The 20,681-nt window shown below is 37.3% G+C and overlaps 3 protein-coding genes across 3 annotated transcripts; 2 read left to right on the top strand and 1 right to left on the bottom strand.

The window, feature by feature from the left end:
• The first annotated feature begins 1,623 nt into the window (after positions 1–1,623).
• LOC139851355 (uncharacterized) lies at positions 1,624–2,340 on the top strand. Its single transcript, XM_071840382.1, has 2 exons — positions 1,624–1,950; positions 2,038–2,340. Exons 1-2 carry the CDS (start codon positions 1,624–1,626, stop codon positions 2,338–2,340), a joined length of 630 nt encoding a protein of 209 aa, XP_071696483.1.
• Positions 2,341–4,722: 2,382 nt separating this feature from the next.
• On the top strand, positions 4,723–8,712 carry LOC139891658 (calcium-dependent protein kinase 9-like). The gene is made up of 8 exons (XM_071874661.1): positions 4,723–5,599; positions 6,290–6,433; positions 6,526–6,678; positions 6,762–6,877; positions 7,709–7,876; positions 7,965–8,092; positions 8,173–8,272; positions 8,383–8,712. Exons 1-8 carry the CDS (start codon positions 4,930–4,932, stop codon positions 8,452–8,454), a joined length of 1,551 nt encoding a protein of 516 aa, XP_071730762.1. The 5' UTR covers positions 4,723–4,929; the 3' UTR covers positions 8,455–8,712.
• Positions 8,713–10,759: 2,047 nt separating this feature from the next.
• LOC139885949 (protein translation factor SUI1 homolog 2-like) lies at positions 10,760–11,371 on the bottom strand. The gene is made up of 2 exons (XM_071869695.1): positions 11,237–11,371; positions 10,760–11,130 (listed from the first exon to the last, which is right to left on the bottom strand). The coding sequence occupies exon 2, from the start codon at positions 11,102–11,104 to the stop codon at positions 10,760–10,762; it is 345 nt and encodes a 114-aa protein (XP_071725796.1). The 5' UTR covers positions 11,105–11,130; positions 11,237–11,371.
• Between the last annotated feature and the right edge of the window lie 9,310 nt (positions 11,372–20,681).

Genomic DNA, 20,681 nt, shown 5'->3' with positions numbered 1-20,681 from the left:
GTTGCATGTTTACTCAACGTCAAGATTTGGAGTCATCATGCTTTTCTAAATAAATAAACTTGCATTCGGGAATTGTATTTGTAATATATTGTTGACAAGTATGTAATGGTGTGTGTAAAATACATGTATTTTGAGGAGATTGTCTTTGATCGACAATCAAAACTTATGCTTTTAAACCTTTATTCAATAATAAAGGTTAGGGTTATTTTAAAATGAATGCAAGCTTTGAAAACGTCTCATATAGAGGTCAAAACCTCGCAAAGAAATTAATTAATATGAAACGTTTATAATTAATATGAACGGGGCATTTCATATACTTTTTGAAAGTTTATAACCTATAGTAAAATTGTTTAGGATATATAACCTAGAATAGAATAATAGTGAAAGTATATGATCTATTTGTAAGTTTAACTTTATATAATATATATACTTATACTCTACTTATAATAATAATAATAATAATAATAATAATAATAATAATAATAATAATAATAATAATAATAATAATAATAATAATAATAATAATAATAATAATAATAATAGTAAAATCTATCTCTCTATCTATACATTATTATAAAACACGTGCCAGTAATCTTACGTGTCAATTTCCCAATTAATCTTAATTAGATAGTCCTACGTGTCATTTTCTTAAGTAAATTGAATTTAAAAAAAATCCAATTTTCTTAAGTCGGGGCGGATAAAATGTTGTTGTCGCATCTACAATACGCGGACGACACAATCTTCTTAGGTGATTGGAGCCGGCAAAATATTTGTAACCTCATGAAACTATTAAATTGCTTTGGGAATACGTCGGGTTTGAAGATTAATTTTCATAAGAGTGTGATTCATGGCCTTGGAGTTCATTCAATGGAAATTGAAACTATGGCTAGTCGCGTTGGTTGCAAAGTTGGTGATCTACCTTTCACATATCTTGGTATTCCTATTGGGCGAAATATGAACCGTATAGAAAATTGGTCCCCTGTGATTGAAAAATTCAATGCAAAGTTAGGGAATTGGAAATCTAAAACGGTTTCATTTGGTGGAAGGTTAACGTTAGTTAAATTGGTCCTAAGTAGTTTACCGCTATACTATTTCTCGCTTTTTCGAGCTCCCGTGAGTGTCATTAAAACTCTTGAGAGTATTCGTAGAAAATTCTTTTGGGGCGGGTCGGGTGAGTGTAACAAATTATCTTGGATCAAATGGGAGGACTCTCTTTTACCGTACGGTGAAGGAGGTCTAAACATTGGATCCCTTCGGGCAAAAAATCTTGCGCTTTTGGGAAAGTGGATTTGGCGAGCCAAAAACGAGCCAAACTCACTTTGGGTAAAAGTTCTAAAAAGTATTCACGGTGACCACGAGCTTCTTTCTCTCTCGAGCCTTAACCGGTCTCAAGGGAAAAGTGGCGTGTGGGCTAACATACTTCGTGCAGGTGTTGACATTGAGAAAGTGGGAATCAACTTCAGCAACTCTTTCATTAAAGTGACTGGTGATGGGAAAAAAATTTTGGGACGACCCTTGGCTCATGGACCAACCTTTGAAGTGTTTTTTCAGATGACTGTACAGGATAGATGCGGACCACGGAGCTGTGATTAGTGACAAAATCACGTGGACAGCAGCAGGTAGATGGCAGGCACGCTGGAACTGGACCAGACCCCCTCGAGACGTGTTAATGGTGAACTACAGGATCTTATTTCGCGTTTAAATGGGTATTCGAAGCAGGATATTCGGGCAGATTCGTGGCATTGGAAGCTCAGCTCAAACGGGTTGTTTACTACAAAAAATCTAACGAGACTTATCGATGATGCTATTCTTCAAGACGGTAAAACTCGACACCAAACATTGAGAAATAATCTTGTTCCTTTGAAAGTTGAAGTCTTCATGTGGAGGGTGTTAAATAGGCGGATCCCGGCCCGTACCGAACTTGATAAAAGAGGTATAGACCTCGACTCCGTTAGATGCCCTCTATGTGATGACGACATCGAATCTATCGATCACTCAATGTTCTTTTGAGGTTTATCTATGGATATATGGGAACAGGTTTACAAGTGGTGGAATCTTGGTGGTGTTTCTAACCTAAGTTTAAATGAGGCATTCCAAGGTAAATGTAATCACGCTCTTTCCTTGTCGGGTTCTCTTATTTGGCAAGCGTTGGAGTGGACTTGCAGGTATCTTATTTGGCGTAACCAGAACCATAAAGTCTTTTCAAGCAAATGTTGGAACGGATCCACGACACTTATGGAAATTCAATTGAAATCGTTTGAATGGATTGCTTCGCGTTACAAAAAGGAGAAGATCGAGTGGCTAGAATGGTTGTCTAATCCGATTAAGTATTGTATTTAGTGATCTTATATGTATAATTGTCTTATGTTGCTTCCTTAGCAACCATTTTTGTGTGTTGTGTTGTCTTCCTATAGCCTCAGATTCGAGTATGTAACTGAGCTATAGCTTCGTGTTTTGTTTGGGCTCTTTGCCCGACTTTGCTTCGAGTTTATAATATCCTTGCTTTTCGAAAAAAAAGTCCAACATGTCATGCTTTTTTAGGTAAACTTAATTAAATAATAATAACTCCCTAAAATAACTCCATATATCAAAGGTATGTAATTATCCTATATTTTATTTAGTTTACTTTTATCTAGTACTCGTAATATGTAGATTGATTACATGGAAACTTTTTAAAGAAAAGGTGATTTTACATTTGATTAAAAGACTCATAGTTTATCAATTAATATTAATTAATATCATACGATTTTAAATTTTAATTTTAATTATTATTCATTAAATTTAATATTTTCATAATTCAAGATTACTATATATTTATATTTCTAAATAAATAATTTGCCACATAAATAGTTTCATAATCTATGCGTTAGTATTCAACACTAATGTTTGCGATACAAATGTTATTGGCAATAAACGGTTTCTTAATTTTTATTGTATTATACATTTGATAAATATCAATACTAACATTATCGAATACTAATTTATACAATTGATGTGCAATCCACGGGCAGTGGCGGAACTTGAAACTTTTTATTGGGAGGGCGAAAAATATTATGAATACCGGTTCATATATAAATCAAATCTAACCGAACAGTGTTTTGATAAAACAAGTAGTATTTTATATATGAAGCATCTTAATCACGAAAAACTTAAGTTAAACAAATAATATGAATTTTAATGGTAAATATCGGGTGCAATAATTTGTATGTATAGACATAAATTATCAAATGCATATGAATTTATCATTGGCAATTGTTGTGCAGGGAAACAAAATAGGTGATGTATACCTATTACATACTACGATATGAACAATATAATATAGGAAAAAACTAATCAGAACTGTATGGTTGTTTTATTAGGAGGGCCACCAATATATAAATTAATTTTTTAGTCTTAAATACTACATCTATTGCACTATCAAATCCAAGAATTGGAAGGGTCATAGCCCTCCTTTGCCTTTGAGTAGTTCCGCCATTGTCCACGGGCTCACGTTAGTATTCAATAACAACGCTTTCGATAAATAAATTATTAGTAATAAATGATTTTTCGTTGTAATTGTATAATACATTTAATAAAATATCAATACAAACGTTATCGAATACTAATTTATACAATTACCGTGTAACGCACGGGCTCATAAAACTAGTATGAAATATAATGTGGAGTAATGGAGTATATAAGTTGGGAAATTGTTCAAAATACACTTTTTTTTTAGACTTCAAACAAAATACACTTTTTTAAAAAAATTGTCTTTTTACACCATTCGGTAGACGAGATTCCGTCTACCACCTTTATCTGTCGTCTACTACCATTTTTACAAAGTAGTCGACGGTGAGATAAAGGTGGTAGACAGAATTCCCGTCTACTGGCAGGGTTAGTAGACAGCGAGAACAAAGCAGTAGACAGACATTTACAAAGTAGTCGACCGTTTACTGCCTTGTTGTTGCTGTCTACTGCCTTGTTAGTGTCTACAAGGCAGTAGACAGCAACAACAAGGCAGTAGACAGCAACAACAAGGCAGTACCACCTTTATCTATCGTCTACTACCATTTTTACAAAGTAGTCGACGGTGAGATAAAGGTGGTAGACAGAATTTACAAAGTAGTCGACCGTCTACTGCCTTGTTGTTGCTGTCTACTGCCTTGTTGTTGCTGTCTACTGCCTTGTAGACACTAACAAGGCAGTAGACAGCAACAACAAGGCAGTAGACAGCAACAACAAGACAGTAGACGGTCGACTACTTTGTAAATGTCTGTCTACTGCTTTGTTCTCGCTGTCTACTAACCCTGCCAGTAGACGGGAATTCTGTCTACCACCTTTATCTCACCGTCGACTACTTTGTAAAAATGGTAGTAGACGACAGATAAAGGTGGTAGACGGAATCCTGTCTACCGAATGGTGTAAAAAAAACAATTTAAAAAAAATGTATTTTATTTGAAGCCTAAAAAAAAAATGTATTTTGAACAATTTCCCATATAAGTTAGGCATTTTGTTCAAGACAAAGAAATGAAGCTCCTAATATTTGGCAGATTCTCCGATGGTCACAAAACAAAGTACAATTATTCATCCCTATTTAGGGTCGACAACTTGACTACTTTTAAAAATTCGAAATATCTGACCTCCCCTTTCTTCTTGACCAACCTAAACCCGCGTTTCTTCGCACCTTCTATTTTTTTGTTTAAATATTGACGAACATTCAAGTATTCCTGAGCTGACCACGTTCTTTTCCATTGTCCCTTTCTTCACAATTTTCGGTAGTCTTAAGGGTTTGACTTTCCTCTTTGACCTTTGACCTTTGACCATCTTCATCAATCCCCTTTTTGATCCAATAACCTGGTGAAAGATTGAAACTTTCCATCTGGGTATTGGTTTCTTGATCTTCTTATTCGATTTTATGTCATTTTGATCAAGAAAAACAAAATCTTGAAAATGGGTATGTGTAGTAGTACAAGCAAGAGTGGAGGTACATATCCTAATGCACATAGATCAAGATCGGGTGAACCCAATATAGTTAACGGAAAACCCCCACCTCCGGCCACCCAAATTCCAGCGAGAAAGCAGCCACCACCGGCCAGTCCCAAAATTGTCAACAACACAATTCTTGGAAAATCATTTGAGGATGTTAAACAATACTACACAATGGGGAAAGAATTGGGTAGGGGTCAATTTGGTGTTACATATCTTTGTACACAAAAGTCAACTGGTCAAAAGTATGCTTGTAAGTCAATATCAAAAAAGAAACTTGTTACCAAGAGTGATAAGGATGATATGAGGAAAGAAATTCAAATTATGCAAGATTTGAGTGGGCAGGCCAATATTGTTGAGTTTAAAGGTGCTTATGAAGATAAGCAATCTGTTCATATGGTTATGGAGGTTTGTGAAGGAGGAGAGCTTTTTGATCGGATCATTGCAAAGGGTCATTATAGTGAACGCGCTGCAGCATCAATTTGCAGGTCGATTGTTAATGTGGTTCATGTTTGTCACTTTATGGGTGTGATGCATCGTGATTTGAAGCCGGAAAATTTCTTGCTTTCGGATAAAAGCGAGAATGCACTTCTGAAAGCTACAGATTTTGGGTTATCGGTCTATATTCAAGAAGGTATGTTGCTAATGAAAAACTTCAGTTAGTATTTAGAGGCATGACACTGTTAATTATCTGTTGCTAATACTTATACTTACTAGGAATGATAATATAGTTTTAGTACCCTAAATAAGACCACCAAAAGTATCGATGAATGAATCGTTTGAAATTGATTGTTATATTAGTGCAAATTCTAGGCAAAATGATTGTTTATTTCTAATTGATTGTTAGTTTTTAACGGTCAAACACGAAAAATAATACGACCTGTTTCATCACATTATATGATTATCTTATATCTTATATATAGAAGATAGATATAGAAGCACCCCCTTAATTTTAGGAAGCTTGTATGAATGAGATCATCTAGGGACTCCAATGTCAATCTTATCTCGTAGTCATCATTAGAAATATAATCTACTAAAGAGAATTTGTTAGATATGCATACGGCATTGTTCCTTGCAATAAGTCTCAGGTTCGAATCCTGTCTAGGACGAATATTTAGTGGTGGCCAGGAATGGGTTGGAAACAGCCAGAGAGTAATCCTGTTGTGTTGCGTACATCAGAGTTTGAGGTCAGATTACTCACCCTCCCGGGTAGCCCGAACAGGGAAATCCTTCTACCTTTTGTTACCATTGTTCTGATGAACTACTATATCTAGTATAAAAGATTATATGATCATATTCTGACAATAGCAACAAAATCTTGCAGGAAAATCATACCGTGATGTTGTTGGTAGTGCGTATTACGTTGCACCAGAAGTATTGAAGCGAAAATATGGGAAGGAAATAGACATATGGAGCGCAGGGGTAATTCTGTACATCTTGCTTAGTGGAGTTCCTCCCTTTTGGGCAGGTAAGTTTAATGGTCTCTAGTCATTAAACTTTGATGCTTATGTATCCAATATCATCAGTTGAATTAAAGGTTATTTTGCTACTAAATTGCAGAGACAGAGAAAGGAATATTTGATGCTGTATTAGAAGGATATATCGATTTCGAAAGCGATCCTTGGCCATCAATCTCAAGAAGTGCCAAAGATCTTGTTCGAAAGATGCTGACACAAGACCCAAAGAGGCGTATAACTTCCGCTCAAGTTCTAGGTATGTTCGGTTCATATACATAATATTATTAATTAATAAAATATGCTTATAAGTCATATTAAGTATGTTTTGAATGGGTACAGGACATCCATGGATAAGAGAAGGTGGTGAAGCATCAGACAAGCCAATTGACAGTGCTGTTCTTTCTAGGATGAAACAATTTCGAGCTATGAACAAGCTCAAGAAACTTGCTCTCAAGGTACTCAAAACAGTTGACGTGTTGCCTTCAAATTCAATTAAAGAGGGTGAAATGAACGGGTCTGGCAGGTTGGGGACTTGGGAATCACACAACGAGCAGTTGTTTTGGGCATTGGACAAGTTTGACCAATTTTGCCCGATTTTGATTACTCGGCTCGAAGCTCGCCAAAAACCGAGTACTCGCTGAGTAATTTAGAGTTCGACACGCTTGATTATAGAAACTATAGTGTTTCAAAATGATATATTAGTGAATAGTGAATAAAGTGACTTAATAGGTCTCTTGCATTGATATAAAAACCACCGCGCTTCTATCCGAGGGGTATCTCCATTCTTTGTGTTTGGGGCTGAGGTTGAGGTCGTGTGTTCAAGTCTCGCTCAGCTCACCCTCTTAATTAATCTACCTGAAATATGGAGCTCCGGATTGACCTCGAGGAGGGTTTTCTCCCGTATTTATCCAGGATTCAAACCCGATCAGCCTGCCCCTCGGGATGGTTTAAGGATCGGGTTCCTGCAATGCGATTCGGTTACCTCCTGAAAGCGCGTGCGTGAGTGACAAATGATCGTGAATGTGGTTAATACCCCTCTAGTGATGCCGACAACTTGCCTTTCAGAAAAAAAAAAAAAAAATTAAATAAGCACTTGGACGACTTTTAACCTATAAACTTATGTTATAACTTATAAATTGTTTGTTATCCACTTGAACCATTAGAAATAGCACATAAACTAAATCATCTCGGCCAAAAGAAAATGAGCTCTACGTGACACCTCCAATTTTAACTGTGATGAGGGAACGATTACTTAATTACTCACATATCGCACCTATAAATTCTAGGTAATTGCGGAAAATCTGTCGACTGAGGAAATTCAAGGACTGAAATCAATGTTTAAAAACATAGACACGGATAATAGTGGGACGATCACATATGAAGAACTTAAAACTGGATTGGCTCGACTCGGGTCAAAGCTGACAGAGAGCGAAGTGAAGCAACTCATGGAAGCCGTAAGATGTTTCATAGACTTAAAACTTAAAATGCTTTTAGATTCTGGTTTCATTGCATACTCACTTATACACTTGTTTTATGTTTCAGGCTGATGTTGATGGAAATGGGTCAATTGATTACATCGAGTTCATCACAGCAACAATGCATAGACACAAATTAGAAAGGGAAGAACACTTGTACAAAGCATTTCAACATTTTGATACTGATAATAGTGGGTATGTACAAATAGACACATTTAATTGTATCATTTGATGATGTACTCCAGGCTAATTATGGTTGTGACATTTGGAATCAGGTTCATTACAAGAGATGAACTACAAACAGCAATGAAGGACTATAATATGGGTGATGAAGACACCATTAGAGACATTATAGCAGAAGTGGATACCGATAATGTAAGTTTTCCGTTGTCATTTTCATCTTTATAGTGTGAAAGTTTTCAATAATGTAAGTTATTTGTTGTCATTATAGCCTGCATAAGCTGACGGTAGCTCGTTTTTTACAGGATGGGAAAATAAATTATGAAGAGTTCAGCACAATGATGAGAAGTGGAACCCAACCGGGCAAGCTGTTCTAGGACTTTATAGAAGCAAAGCGATCCGAAAACAAGAAATTTCGAGCTTTCCAGCATTTTTCGAGTACTAGTATCATAAAAATCTTTGTATAATATTAAATTAAATTACATTAAATTGGTCTCAGTTTGAAATTTCTTCGTTTCTGCAACATTATAGCCTGTTGATATGGCCTGTGTCCTGGGTGGCATAACAGTCATTCTTACATGGCTTATATAGATATTCAATCTTCAATAAATGCATATATAGTTTGTTTCTGCAAAGTTTACCTCTGATCCTACATTGTTTGAGTATTCTTAGTTATGTGACAACCGAGATCCTGATATTATGATAGGTCATATAACATGTTAAAAAGCCATTTTATAAGTATATATCTACGCATTAAGACAGGCAAAACACATGAAGGTGTTGTTTGTTTTTTAAGATGTTTTGGCCTGAAGTTTTGTGGACTATGTCTGCAAAGAAGATGTCGCCTAAAGGTTTGTATGCTGAATAGTGAAGATTGTTTGTTTTTATGTTTGCAAAATAACTTAACCCTGTCTGCAGCACTTAGAAGCATATTCCTAAGGCCGCGAGATTGCCGACAGAATAAGACATTATTTATATTATGTTTACAGAAAAACAGACAGTTTGCAGTAAAAATGTCTGCTGGCGCGCGCAGACATAAGACATAATAAGATCTAGAGACTGAAAAACAAACAACACCACTGTGTAAGCAGGATCAAGCAAAACGAGAAACAACATGAAACACAACACACATAATAGAAGAAGAACTACAAATGTGTTATTTCGAAATAAACTGTGATGCTGGGGAATAATCTTAGAATCCTAACACATTATGATCCAGAAAAAAAATACTTAATTAAGTGCAAAGTAGAAACTAACAAGTGTTGAAGTAGGATCACCTGACAAAAATACAACCAGCATACAAATAAAGAGAAGCTTTAAAACTATGAATCTCAATGTTGAAACCACAAACTTGTTCTTGCATTAACATCTCGAAGCGTGATCACTTCTTCTTCGCAGGTTTCTTCACATTTTGTACCTTTTGTGGCTTACGTGCTCGTGTAAGTGCAAATTCTCCTAATTTGTGTCCAACCATAGCATCTTTAATATTAATAGGACGATGTTTCTTTCCGTTATGGATAGCAATACGATGACCAACCATTTCAGGAACAATCATAGATGCACGAGACCACGTTTTTATCGCGTGTTTCTCGTTATTCGCATCAAGTTTAGATATCACTCTTTTCAAATGAGTAGCTACAAATGGAAACCTGTTTATCACTGGTGCCATTGAGCTTAAAGCTTGTTTCTTTCAGCACCAAAATTGCTTCCAGAATCACCTGAACCGGAAATTGGGGGAAAATAAATTCAATTTCACACCTTAATTGTAAAATACTCAAAATTCTTTATTATAGGTACAATATGAACAATCAAACATTCAATCACTGATTAATTATATAAATATACAAAATTGATCAGAAACTGTGAAATTTTACGGTTCTAATTCACGATCAAGGAAAAGTATAGAAACAAAATATAAATGTATGTATCTATATATTGTACGTAATGTAACCAATTAAATGAACAGACATTCAACGTTCACCTTTACATATAGCAGATTTGGAGACCAGATATAGAGAGTACGAAACGACGAATGTTGATGAAATCATTGATCTGCATTTGTACTTCAAAACCACAGAAATGGTCCTTCTACTCTACACGATTACAACTATGCACCCCCTTATATTTATACTTGCGTTTTATTTTTGAAATTAAAATTAAGTACACATTGATTTCAACTAGAATAAAACTAAACCTGAATACCCTTTAGCAATAGAACATGATGGTGAACAGTGAAAAATTGGATGATTTTTGGTACAATATATAAAAAACAAAATTAAATGCGAGACTCTTCCTATATATATACAAAATATATAAAACTAAACATGAATACCTTTTAGCACTAAAATATGATGGTGAACAGTAAAACAATATTCTCTAATGATATAATTGTAATGTAATATATGTAATATATTTGAACTAATCAATCAATGACCACAAAGTTTAAAGAGTAAAGATAACATCAATTCCATTATCATGAAATATAGTGGGATACAAAATTCGTGTAGCTAGGTGCGTGATTATATGTCTTTCAAGAAAATGCGGATACACGAAAAGCAAAGCACATGAACAAAATTCTAATAGCAATAGTAATTAACAAGAAAGCAAGACACAAGAAAGCAAGACACAAGAACCAAACTATTGCAACTTCAATTCCAATTTCAAACAAAACATTTCATAGGTTTAAAAACCATGAATCTTGATTTGGTCCTTTTTCACCACCCCAACACGAACAAGGAATGTGGATACGTTCTTGCGCTGATCGCCTTGAAGTTGAATGACCTTACCCAATTCCTTATCTTCTACAATGGTCCCATTGCAACAAAAATCTTTCCTCAAATCTTTAAGAATTTTTTCATAACTGAGTTCTTTCCTCAACCCTTGAATCGTCGTCAAACTTTTTCTCCCGTTCCTTTGTTGTACACGTATATGCACGTATTCTGTCCCTCCAACACCCCCAATCAAATCTCGCTTGATGTCGTTAAATGGATCAAAAGCATATGGAATCTGAACTTCTGTCTCAACCATGAACTTGTTTGAATAATATTGGAGGACTACAAAGAAGAACATAAAAAATAAATTGATACCAAAATTGTTGTATTTAGATAGTTTCTAGACATACCAGAAATTATACGGCTGAAGCAAAAATTCGAGACATACCCGAAAGCTAGTAGCGGAAGCGGAAAGGATTGGGGTTTAGATCACCGGTCGGAGAAAACAATCACAAACGGAAAGCTTTCGAGGTTTCACGGCCTAAGTTCCTTTAACGGTTTGCAATGTTCCACTTGAACAAATATACTCACAAACTCTTAATTTAATTATGTATGTTTTTCTCTGAATCAATTGTGTGTTGAGTAAAACTGAGATGGAGGTACTTATAGAATAGAAGTCAACTACTCTCAACCACTCCCAACCACTCTCAACCACTCTATATAATTAGTGTAACTTTTATGGGTTGGTTGTTGATTAGACAGTGCAAAACTCTTCAGAAAGTTTGGTTGCAAAGTTTAGTAGTAGTTTAGTTGATGAGTGCCACTCAAAAGGTTTGTGGGTGTAAGTAACAACTAATTTCCAACATCTCTCACTCGCACACAAACAATTTTGATATACTCATATATCTTGAAAAACATATCGTGTAGTATGCAAACCATTCATACTGGGAACTAGGCTGTGCGACCGGCATACTTTGAGAGCACAAGTGCTATACATCTGTTAGGAATATATAGCGTCTCAAAACAAATGACAAAAGTAGATTTAGTATGCAATATCCTAGATCATTAATCACATTAATAACTCACATGATCTCATTTTTGCTTATAAAACTATATTGTATTCCCAATTATCATTTATCACTAAGACTTGTCACTAAGACATGATAATTGGCCGGCCGGTGAATACAAATCAATGCGAACTTCAAATGATCTTCCTTCTTCTTAGAATCCTTTAGCCTTAACTCGACTTGCTTTTCTAAGAACGTCCCTCTAGGTCGAATCGCTCATAACCCTTAAGCAATGCCTTAAGATAGCAAACATCAAACTAAGTCTCAAGAGACAAGAAAAAGTCATAAGGATATTAATTGAGGTTACTAATACCTCAAGGGACTCACATTACATAGAAGTAGAGATCTTTTCTTCTATTTCCCTTATTGGTCATTTTGATCACATGTGGTATGAATCACATGCTGCAACATTTCTCCTTTCCCTATGGAGGTATGTCTTTAAATCAATGTTGCACAGATGATAGCTTAAACATACTCAATGTTCAAACTCGAGTTCACTATCTACTCATAAAAACATATCTTTCTCACAAGAACTCACATCTGGATATATAAGACAGATGATGTGAAACTTAAATAATTCACATATTGTTGTAGACCTTACAACTGTAGCATCAAATATTTTAAGTTTGTGCTCAGTTGTCACTCAGATAATGTACTTAAAATGCGCTACTTCACCAGTCACTACTAAAGTGACAGAACTGATCACCCATGTGAGTGGGCTGATCTCTAATCTGCCCGACATACTTTTCTCACAATAATACTTTGTATATAAGAATTGACTAACACATTGTCATGGATATCAAACACTAAATATGTTGGGAAAAACAAAACTCAATATAATCTCAAAATCTACGCAACCCCTGAGACGTGACATGTCACATAAACATATCTCTCTAGGCATGGATTTCTTAAATGATTTACAACCATTTCATTCGTAGATATGTACTACATATTTACTAAAACTCTTGCAACCATGTCTCTAAGTAATGATGCATTTTACAACTATGTGCTTGACTTACAATGGACCTTGGAATGAACTACAAAGTACTAATTATTTGAGTAAACTATTACTCAATCGATAACTTTGTTATAAACTCCAAGTTTCTCAAAAGATTGGTTAAGGTACACAGCTTATTGAACCTTAGTTGACATTAAAAATCAGCCTCCATTGTAAACAAGGCTTCATATGACTAATTCTTATTACTCCATGAGATAACAACCTAGTCAATATGTGTACAGCCTTTTGATTTCAAATCATTTTCATTAAAGCACAATAAGATAACATTACTACTTAGATACCTTAGTATCATTTTCATGGCTTTTCAGTTGCTTTCCATTCTAAATGGAAATTAATCAACTTTGTACATCGCATAACGTACAAAGGATTTCCAACATTATTCACATAAACAACAAACTTCATTTGCTCACTTCATATTGGAGTCTAAGGACAAAAATATATGCTCAATATTCACCATAAGATTCTCAGTGAGATTATTTAACACGTTCAAGGATCTTGTTAATATAAGCTCTTGTGAAAGAGATATTAACTTTCTTAAACAATCTCTTGAAATTCTAATTTCAGAAATACATGAAAATTTTCTCACAATAACATTCTTCTTATTTATTCAAGTCACAAAAATATCATCAACGTATAACGATAGAATAAATATTTAGAACTTCTAGTACATACTTGTAACACCCCATTTCCCCGTATATGATTTATAGGTGTATTGGGTATGTACGATAGGCGTATGAAGGGTTCGGGACATTTTCTAGTGTTAAGTCTTGTGTGAGGAGGAAATTACTCAGATCGTGCTTTGTGTCGCGGCGCGACAAAGGAGGCCGCGGCGCGGTAATGGGCTGAAATTGAGATCAGAAGTAGGACAAAGAATGATCCCAGACCTAGTTATAGGTCACGGCGCGACGAATTAGGCCGCGGCGCGGCATTCTGGGCAAACTGGTGCCGGATTTTTGTAATATTACATGAGAAGCAAGGGCATTTTAGTCTTTTCGCGTTTGAGCCAGATTTGGGGTTTTAACCTCATCCACTCATTCTTTTTCTTATTTTATTTTATCTTTTCTTTTCATTTTCTCTCAAGAAAACTCAAACACCCAAGTGATTCAAGTGGGATTTTGGAAAGGAAGAAGCGGGTTTTGATCTTTGACGTAGTTGATAAGTTTGTTCTCCTCGTTCTTAGCTACACGGTGATACTAGTGGTAAGCTCTAACTCCGAATTTCATTTTCGTGTTCATCATTCAAATTTGAGACTTTTGGCTTGTATGTTCATAGATGGAACCCATTTAGTTGTTAATTGGAGATTAACATCAATATTCGGGTTGTTGTTGTTATTGGCGGGTTTTGGGTTTGGTGTACAAGTTCATGCTTGTGAGACTTGCAATTTGGGTGAAATCACTAGCATTTAGTGATTATTGAGATGTTGGAAGCAATTAGGGTTTGATGATGATTTTGACCCGATTGTTGATTTAATAAGGTTTATAAACTTAAAATGGATTAAGTTGATGTATAAACCTGAGTTAAACGTGTTTTGGTGTCAACACTTGTAAATGGTGAGATTGTGACTTAATGGGTCAAAATTAGGGTTTTGGTGTCAAAATGGGTGAGACACGTGTTTAACACTTATGTTCGGGTTTAATTGGCATATTAGGACCATTATCACTTGTGTTAGTGATTATTGGTTAGTTTGGGCGCGGTTTGTCCTAGGAAGTGCATTTGGGTCGAAATTGCACTAAGTGTCAAATTGGATTGGTTTGTAAATCCAATCTAAGTGTGTTGTTGAATTTGTGATAATGGAATAGGTACTTTCCATTGACGAGTTGCGGATTACTTGGAAGCATTTCTTCAAGGCGACAAGGTGAGTGTTAATATCCTATATGCATATGTATGTGTAGGATGGGTGCGGGTCGGGTGAAGTGATTCTCGGCTATAGATCTCACTTTACATATATGTGGATTTGATGGACTTTTGTATGAGTCCAATGGGCACGGTTGTGCGTTTTGGTTGACCACCTTTGGCGAGGTACACGTTTGGTGTGTACGTTATCACACGTGGTTGTGATGTGGATGTTATAACCCCAATGGCGAAGGGTTGATATTGTCGTGATGTGGATAACCCCGATGTGGTGGATTTTATAATCCCGTGACTGTGGGTTGAGTTGGAGAAGTGAATCGCGTATAGTTCGGATTCACGATGACGCGTGTAGTTCGGTCATCTTATCTAAAATGAGTCTCGTGTAGTTCGGATTCATGGTGACTCATGTAGTTCGGTCATCTTATTGAGTTAGTAATCTCGTGTGGTTTCAGATTACTAAGGCTCGTGTAGTTCGGCCAACCTCGATGTTGTGAAGATAGTAATCTCGTGTGGTTTCGGATTACTAAGGCTCGTGTAGTTCGGCCAATCTTCGTTTTATATTGTTATATATATTAATGTAATGTTGTGTTGTAGCTAACCCTCCGGGTGTAGCTTATTGGCGTTGTTCACATCGTCGTTGGTGAACTTATACTTTGTTGATATCTTTAGCTTATTGCTTAGAGATCGTACGGTATGCTTAGTGTAGTTGCCTTATACATGGATGCTTCGGTATGCGGTATTTGATATTTGTGCGGCGTGTCCATTTTATACATATATATGTATGTAGTATATTATCATTCACTAAGCGTTAGCTTACCCTCTCGTTGTTGATATTTTTATAGGTTCGCATGCTTGGCGGCTCGGGTAAGCTTGGGGATTAGAGATCTTGGCTAGGTTGCTTAGAAGATCTTGCTTTTGTATTCGATTAGGATTTGGGTAGCGTAGTCCCAAATCACCATGCTCGGTTTTGGTTGGAAACTAAACTAGTCGGGTCGTGTATGTCCGTTTAGACAATTAATTAATGTATTAAATGTTTTAAGGTTTATTAAACCTTCTATTGTATTAAAGATGTTTATGGGAACACAATTGGGACCTAAAGTATTATTTAACGCGTATTAAAAGGAAAAAATTTTATGGGCCAGTTTTAATACGGGTTGGGCTGTTTCAAGTGGTATCAGAGCATGGTCTAAGGGATTTAGGTGACTTGAGATAGGTGCCTAGACTTAGACTTTTGTGTGTACTTATTTGTTGCGGGACTTGTAGGATTACGGGTTGGAATGGGAATTTGGTTAGTGCCTTAATTGATAGGTGGACTAACGTGTATATTAATACGTGGATATTATTAATATACGATTGTGTTATGTTTGTGTTTATGTTGGTTATATCATCGAGCGAGGCGGTCGTTGTACTAACGAGTTGAGACGACGTGTGTGCGTAATAAGGACTTGCAAACCTTATTACGGGTGCAAATCGTGTCTAACAAGTGATGTACGACGAGTGTTTAGCAAGATGGGGCGGTGTTGTGCGTGTTGTTTTATACGTTCGTGGACTAATCGTTTTGCATTCTTTAGAATGACGACGCGAAACGAGATCGAGACGAATGACGAGGAGTTTAACGCTAGAGTTGCAGCTGCCGTTGCGGAGCAAATGAGTACGTTTCGAGAAGAAATGGATAGGAAGTATTCCGAATCTCGGAGTAATGGTGAAATGGAGCATTGTCTTAAGAGCTTCATGAGGACTAAACCCCCGATGTACGACGAAAAATCGGATCCTTTGGTAAGCACAACTTGGATCTAGGATGTCGAAGGGTGTTTTCGTACTATTGAATGCCCTCCTGAGAAGAGGACAAGACTCGCTACTAGTTTATTGCGGGGTAGGGCAAAGGATTGGTTGGATGGTAAGATTGATCTTGTCGGTGGTGAACCGTTTATGGCGTTATTGTGGGAAGAGTTTAAGAAGGAATTCTTCGAGGAGTTCCGAACTTCAGCCGATTTGTCGAAAATGCGTAATGAGTTGCGAAATTTTCAACAGGGTTCTATGGATTTGAATACTCTCAAGACGACCTTTATGGCGAAGGCTCGTTTTTTCCCGGAGTATTTGGGGAATGATAATTTGTTGATGCAAGATTTCTATCGAACCTTGAATGATGACTTGAAGAATAAGATTAGCCGGGGTTACGCGAAGTCGTTTGCGGAATTATTCGCGGTGGCTAGAGGTTTCGAGTAGTATACGCGATCAAAGATTGGTGAACCTTCAAGTGAGAGAAGGGTTGTTTCGTATGGTGCTCCGAGTAAGAGGACTAAGGGTCCGAGTGTGAGCACGGGTAGTACGCGGACGGGTATACCGGATTCTAGTGCATCTAGATGTTACAATTGTGGCATGAGGGGTCACAAGTCTTGGGAATGTTCGGTACCAAAGGGTGATGGTATGGTGTGTTTCAATTGCCAAGAAGAAGGACATCGTAAGTCGGAATGTCCCGAGTTAGCGGGGACGGGTGCGGAAAGGAGACGTTAAGGTACGTTTCGTTTTAATAAATATGTCCTTTGATTATTTATTAAGTGCCATTTGTGTTTGAGTTGTAAAATGCCTTGTGTTGTGCATATTGTTGTTATGGGTGACGTTCCTAATGGAAGTACCCTATGGTGACGTTTGATTAACGGGCAAAGGGCGTAAGACTTGGTGCAACCAAGCATTCCTTAGTATTTGGGAAATGTTTCTACCAAGCCATGGAAATGGGTTTTGGTGTTCGATTGTTAAGCGCGTGTTCGCTTGTATGTTGGATTTGATGAACCATGAGGTTCGACGGGTGGGATGAAACCCTTGAAATCGAGTGTTTTGGATCTCGATGTATGTTGGTAAAGGAGTCTACGTGACGCGACATTAGGTGCCTCTTTTATACCTACTAGCGTAGTGTTCGACTCCGATTGTGTTGTGGTTACATTGTACTTAGGGTACCGGAGTGAAACCCTTAGGTACATGAGTGACTAGGTGGAAATTGACACACTAAAGCAATTGGATGATTGCGAGGGTGTGGTTTGTGTAATCGTGGTACACTTTTTGTTTGAAGTGTTTAAGGATTGATTGAAATCCTTCGTGTGCTCAAGGCTGGAGCAAGATATGGTGATGGGTCGTGTGAGCCCAATCATTTGTAAAGTCTACCTTTGGTAGCATTGTACGGTTGTACGAGTTGTGGATATGGGACGTAGTTCCAAGTGGGCGAGTTACACTCCCGCACGAGGAAGTTTTAGTGTAAGATTTCGGATGACGTTTTAGTAGGTCCGAAAATTGTGTTGGGACCTAGTTTTGGTCGGTTTGTGGTAGAGTACAATTTCAGTTAAATTGTACTTATGATTTTGGATTTGAATTATCACCGATGTGGTAATGTGGTAAATCTCGTTGATAGATAATGGACGTGTTTGACGAGCAAGGTGAAATCCCTCGGTTAAGGGATGTGAATATCGGATTCTCTTCTAGAGAACTTTTGTTTTGTGCCTATGTTTGATATAGGTGGTTCTTGCTCGATTGTGTGGATGGTTAGTGGTATCCGTTAGGGTTCACTATAGTGTAGCAGAGCGCGATGTTACGCTACTCGTTGTTCGAGGCCAAAAGGGCGTTGATTGGTGAAGCATGACCTTCGGGGTCCGCTGACTTCATCATGGTTATTGATTGGTGGAGCATGACTTTCGAGTCCGCTGACTTCATCATGGGAGTATGCGATTGGTGGAGCATGACCTTCGGGGTCCGCTGACTTCATCATGAGCGAGGTGTTATATCGGTGAAGCATGACCGTTGACGGGGTCCGCTGACTTCATCCGGTGTTGAGATTGGTGAAGCATGATCTTCGGGTCCGCTGACTTCATCATGGTAGTGGATCGCGTGTGGTTTCGGATTCACGATGACGCGTGTGGTTTCGGTCATCTTATAGTGGAAGTGAGTCGCGTGTAGTTCGGATTCACAAATGACTCGTGTGGTTTCGGTCATTGTATTGAGGAGTGAGTCTTGTGTAGTTCGGATTCACAAATGACTCGTGTAGTTCGGTCATTCCTCCAGGATAGTGACTCGCGTGTAGTTCGGATTCACTAAGGCACGTGTAGTTCGGCCAATCCCGAGTGTTGTTGTGGTGAAGGTAGTGAGTCGCGTGTAGTTCGGATTCACTAAGGCGCGTGAGTTTTCTGCCAGCCTTCGGGTTGTGTGATCTGTCGGTTGTTTTATACACCGATGGTGGGGTCGTAAGGACCATGATGTTTGATCTATTGGTTATTTTATACACCAATGGTGGGGTTGTAAGGACCATGTTGTATGATTAGTGATGCGATAGCCGTGTTTCGCTCACATGTTGCTACGGGTATGACGATAGTCGATTTTGTACACCTTGGGATTAACGTTACCATAGTCGTTTTGGGCGTTATCGGTCTTAACCATTTATTATGATGTTACGGTAGTTGCGTATTGGTCGTATTACGCACTACAAGGGATGTATAGTGATTGGTGTTATCCGTCAGGATTCGTTTGGTTCGGTCTTCATCGTCTCGGATTGTTGACCTTAGGTTGAGACTTGGTTGCTTTTAGCGTTGTACTCGGTAAGGGTATGCTAAGGGGTTGATATCTCGGTACGAGATTGGTTGAGTTTTCCCGATGTTAGGGAATGAGCATGGTTTTAGTGCTCGGATTGTGGATTTGATAAATCGCGGGTGACGATTTAGTTGGCAAAGGCAATTCAGTGGGAAGAATTGCTTAGGAAAGTCGGTTGGGACTTATGTTTGAGGACCGTGAGGTGTGGTCCGTTTGGTTAAGTGACGAGGATCACGAGGACGTGATCGAATCTAAGTGGGGGAGAGTTGTAACACCCCGTTTTCCCCGTATATGATTTATAGGTGTATTGGGTATGTATGTCACACCCCCAAATAGGGCCTGGGGTATTTGTGACTAATTATATCAAATCACAGTTGTATAAATGAGAACGACTCTACATGAGACGTTTTGTTGAGTTTTGCAGCGGAAGATAAATATGTCTTTAATTGATATGATATGTAATGAAGACTCCAAGCATAGCAAGCAATCATCATCAAAGCAGTAGATATACAGCGGAATCAATATTTAAGTACCTGAAAATAAACATGCTTAAAAAGTCAACACTAGGTTGAGTGAGTTCAAAGGTTTGTCATAAATAATGATTTCAGTAATAGATATAGACCACAAGATTTAGTTTGTAAAGTTGATCTCCCGCAGGATCAAAAGTTATGCCAGTGCGTGATATTTAGACTAAACGTTGTTTGCCCCGTGACAAGTTGTTCTGTCCTTGTCGTTTAATTTCATTATCAAGTAATACAAAGACTTAGTCAAATGTATCGGGGACGTTACTCCCGATAGGTCTATCCCCAATAATTAAGAATGCCGCAGCAATTAAAAATATCACTGTAGGGACTTAGTCGGACATAGCCGAGTATAGCATAGTTTTATAGTTGGTACTGATATTTAGACTAGACTTTCAAGTTTGCCCCGTACAAGTTATCGTTTATACTTGTCGGTTGGGGACTTGCTGGTCATAGCCCAACATATCACAGTTTAAGAGTTGGTACTTGTATTTAGACTAGACTTTCAAGTTTGCCCCGTAAGAAGTTATCGTTTATACTTGTCGGTTGGGGACTTGCTGGTCATAGCCCAACATATCACAGTTTAATAGTTGATACGTGTAAAACAGTTATAAAAGTTGCGCATGTATTCTCAGCCCAAAAATGTAAAGAGTAAAAGGGATCATATGAAACTCACAATACGATACGATAGTTTGTATGATATGCGTATGATAGCACTGAACAAGTACAGAGTTGTCCTCGGATTCACGAACCTATATCAAGTATATATTAACACATATACTCGTAATTTGAATAAGTTTATATATATATAAATGTATTTAGGTATGTTATTTTTATATTAATAACATGTAAGTTATTTATTTT

The sequence above is a fragment of the Rutidosis leptorrhynchoides genome, chromosome 1, assembly GCF_046630445.1.
Source record: "Rutidosis leptorrhynchoides isolate AG116_Rl617_1_P2 chromosome 1, CSIRO_AGI_Rlap_v1, whole genome shotgun sequence".
Taxonomy (NCBI): Eukaryota; Viridiplantae; Streptophyta; class Magnoliopsida; order Asterales; family Asteraceae; genus Rutidosis; species Rutidosis leptorrhynchoides.
This window is presented reverse-complemented; position numbering and strand designations above follow the sequence as displayed.

What these genes read in the sequence shown, in the direction of transcription:
- LOC139891658 (XM_071874661.1), top strand. Translation starts at nt 4,930, where the DNA reads ATGGGTATGTGTAGTAGTACAAGCAAGAGTGGAGGTACATATCCTAAT. An exon ending in AGTTCCTCCCTTTTGGGCAG is followed by an intron (nt 6,434 to 6,525) that starts GTAAGTTTAATG and finishes ACTAAATTGCAG; the next exon opens with AGACAGAGAAAGGAATATTT. An exon ending in TGAAGCAACTCATGGAAGCC is followed by an intron (nt 7,877 to 7,964) that starts GTAAGATGTTTC and finishes TTTATGTTTCAG; the next exon opens with GCTGATGTTGATGGAAATGG.
- LOC139885949 (XM_071869695.1), bottom strand. Translation starts at nt 11,104, where the DNA reads ATGGTTGAGACAGAAGTTCAGATTCCATATGCTTTTGATCCATTTAAC.
- LOC139851355 (XM_071840382.1), top strand. Translation starts at nt 1,624, where the DNA reads ATGGCAGGCACGCTGGAACTGGACCAGACCCCCTCGAGACGTGTTAAT. An exon ending in GAGGTATAGACCTCGACTCC is followed by an intron (nt 1,951 to 2,037) that starts GTTAGATGCCCT and finishes ATATGGGAACAG; the next exon opens with GTTTACAAGTGGTGGAATCT.